Source organism: Condylura cristata, unplaced genomic scaffold (assembly GCF_000260355.1).
Source record: "Condylura cristata isolate star-nosed mole 26May11 unplaced genomic scaffold, ConCri1.0 scaffold00001, whole genome shotgun sequence".
Taxonomy (NCBI): domain Eukaryota; kingdom Metazoa; phylum Chordata; class Mammalia; order Eulipotyphla; family Talpidae; genus Condylura; species Condylura cristata.
Window position 1 is genome coordinate 9,717,610 of NW_004567102.1, and position 3,009 is coordinate 9,720,618.

At 54.7% G+C, this 3,009-nt stretch overlaps 1 protein-coding gene across 1 annotated transcript in view; it reads left to right on the forward strand.

Moving 5' to 3' along the window:
* PTK7 (protein tyrosine kinase 7 (inactive)) overlaps positions 1-3,009 on the forward strand; it is a 58,393-nt gene that overhangs the window by 34,780 nt on the left and 20,604 nt on the right. Inside the window, exons 3-6 of the mRNA XM_004674010.2 lie at positions 489-679; positions 773-923; positions 1,616-1,764; positions 1,960-2,226. Of these exons, the coding sequence (XP_004674067.1) occupies positions 489-679; positions 773-923; positions 1,616-1,764; positions 1,960-2,226 (758 nt within the window). The remainder of the gene's footprint in view (positions 1-488; positions 680-772; positions 924-1,615; positions 1,765-1,959; positions 2,227-3,009) is intronic.

The following is a 3,009-nucleotide window of genomic DNA, read 5'->3' on the forward strand; positions in this document are numbered from 1 at the left end:
CGGGGGAGAGGGAGAAAGGGTATTCGAGACAGGTAGAAGGGTATTCGGGGGAGAGGGAGAAAGGGTATTCGAGACAGGTAGAGACAGGTAGGAGGGTATTCGGGGGAGGGAGAAGGGTATTCGAGACAGGTAGGAGGGTATTCGGGGGAGGGAGAAAGGGTATTTGAGACAGGGCATCTCCCCACACCTTGGACTCTTCCAAAATACCTCACTTCAGTCTGTAATGATCCTTCCCCATATACTGTTCCATGCCAGAAGAGGTGACATTGTAATGCAGGGTGATCTTGGATTCTGGGCACTTTGAGATTGAGTATGTCAACCTGATTTTGCTCCTGAGTTGTTACGTGCCCTTGTGTGAGTCATCTTCCCTCCCCAGGACTCAGTTTCCCTCTATGTAAACTGAGTAAGGATTGGCCTTAGATTTTGTATTGTCCCATGGCCACTTGAGTCCCTCCAGCCCCCCTGCTCTGACCCCATTGGTCCTATAGGCCCACCTACCAGTGGTACCGAGACGGGACCCCTATAGCCGACGGCCAGAGTAACCACACCGTCATCAGCAAGGAGCGGAACCTGACCTTCCGGCCCGCTGGCCCTGAGCACAGTGGCATCTACTCCTGCTGTGCTCACAATGCCTTTGGCCAGGCCTGCAGCAGCCAGAACTTCACCTTGAGCATTGCTGGTGAGCCTGGGATATAGATGGGGGGGTGAGGGGAGGGTGGGCAGGACCTCCCCACCCTGCCTGCTCATGAGCCTCTTCTTCCCCCTGCCCCAGATGAGAGTTTTGCCAGAGTGGTGTTGGCACCCCAGGATGTGGTAGTGGCAAAGAACGAGGAGGCCATGTTCCACTGTCAGTTCTCAGCCCAGCCACCCCCGAGTCTGCAATGGGTCTTTGAGGACGAGACTCCTATCTCTAATCGCAGTCGGTAAGGCTCTGGCAAAGGACCTGCAGATACGGTGATGCAGGTGATGCAGGTGCGCACTGCACCCAAGTCCTCTAAGGAGGTGATGCAGGTGCGCACTGCACTCAAGTCCTCTAAGGAGGTGATGCAGGTGATGCAGGTGCGCACTGCACCCAAGTCCTCTAAGGAGAACGCGTCTGTCCGACAACACAGAGCTATGCGTGCGTTACTTCACATTTACAGCAGATGGCAGTAGAATGTCTCGCTGGTATAAAATGAACCCAACAAAAAGAAGAGCTTCCAGGAAGGGCATCTTTCTCCAGTTGGCACAAAGGCACGGTGTGAGCTAGCAGTAGCTTCACTACCCTCTTCCCCACATGGCTCTTCTGGGGAAGGGGGAGCAGCATGGAGACCCAAGGATGGAAGGCAAGGGTCTGTGTGATGGTAGTCTGGGTTCTTATCTTGCTCACCTGGCCACTTCACAGGCTGAGTCTTTTATAGCTGGAGCACCACATACATGCGTGAAATCATGTACATGTGCACATCTGTACACAGACACACACACACACACACACACACACACACTGTGGTTTGTGGGCTTCCTTTGCTCAGCGCGGCCCCTGGCTGATTGTGACACCCACCGCCCTGCTGGATTTGGCTTTATCAGATGCCTTCCGGAAGGAGACGCCTTCCAAATAGCACTCTCTCTTCTGCAGCCCCACACACCTCCGCAGAGCCACAGTGTTTGCCAATGGGTCCCTGCTGCTGACCCAGGTCCGGCCACGCAACGCGGGGGTCTACCGCTGCATAGGCCAGGGGCAGAGGGGCCCTCCTGTCGTCCTGGAGGCCACGCTTCACCTGGCAGGTGGGATTCTGAGTCGGGGGTGCTGAGATGGGGGCTGTCTTCAGCTTGCAGGGCCGAGGGAAGAAGGGGAGGCTGGGGGAGGAAGAGGCAAGGCAGAGTTGCAGGCGAGGGCGTATGTTACAACGATCCGACTTGCTGTGGGAGAATGTCAAGTACCCTGAGAGGCACGGTGATTGGCCTTTTCCCTCCCTGCAGAGATTGAAGACATGACCCCGTTGGAGCCACGGGTGTTCACAGCTGGCAGCGAGGAGCGTGTGGCCTGCCCACCCCCCCAGGGCCTGCCGGAGCCCCGTGTGTGGTGGGAGCGTGCAGGAGCGCGCCTGCCTGCCCATGGCAGAGTCTACCAGAAGGGCCACGAGCTGGTGTTTGCCAGCACTGCCGAGAGTGACGCCGGCATCTACACCTGCCATGCGGCCAACCTGGCTGGTCAACGGCGGCAGGACATCAACATCACCGTGGCCAGTGAGCGTCTTTACCCTGGAGGTCAAGGCGGTGGAGGGAATCCAGGTCCCAGAATGGCTTGGGCTCTGGTTATGATGGACAGAGGCTTCCTGGGTGCCAGGAGGCCTTTTTAGCTCTGCAGGCTTGGAAATTAGCCATCAACTGGGAGGGAAAGTTGGAGAGAGCCAGGCACAGAGGTGGGGGTGACAACCTCAGGGCTGATGGTCCTCTGACTGCAGGTCTAAGGCCCACAGACTGGAAGTCTCGAAACTCAGATCCTAAGGCACAGGATGCTGGTGGGTGGCAAGTCACCCACTTTGCTAGGGCTCAGTCTCCTCACCTGTAAAATGGGGCTAGTAACTTGCAACCCCACTTCACAAGATGGAAAGATTCATTGATAAAGATTGAGCATCTTTCTTTTTGGGGAAGATATTGGTCAGCAGTGTTATAGGTGGGTCTCTTATTTGTCATACTCTTTATTTTTATTTATTTAAAGATTTCTTCTGTTTATTAAAATTTTTGCATAGAAGAACTGGGATACAGGCCAGAGGTGCAGTGGGTGAGAGAATTCAGCAGAGACAAAGTGGGGAGCAGAACAGGCAGGTACATTGAAGTACACTGCAGAGGGGGGCAGGAGGCAAGACGGGAGAGGTGTGTCTGCTGTCCTGAGTGGGTCACCTCCCTAGCTGGGGAGTGACCTGAGGCAGTAGCGGTGATAGTGCTGAGACTTAACTTCTAAATCACTAGGGAGACCTGTTTCTAAGTTTCTTTAACAGGAAAAAAAAAAATATATATATATATATA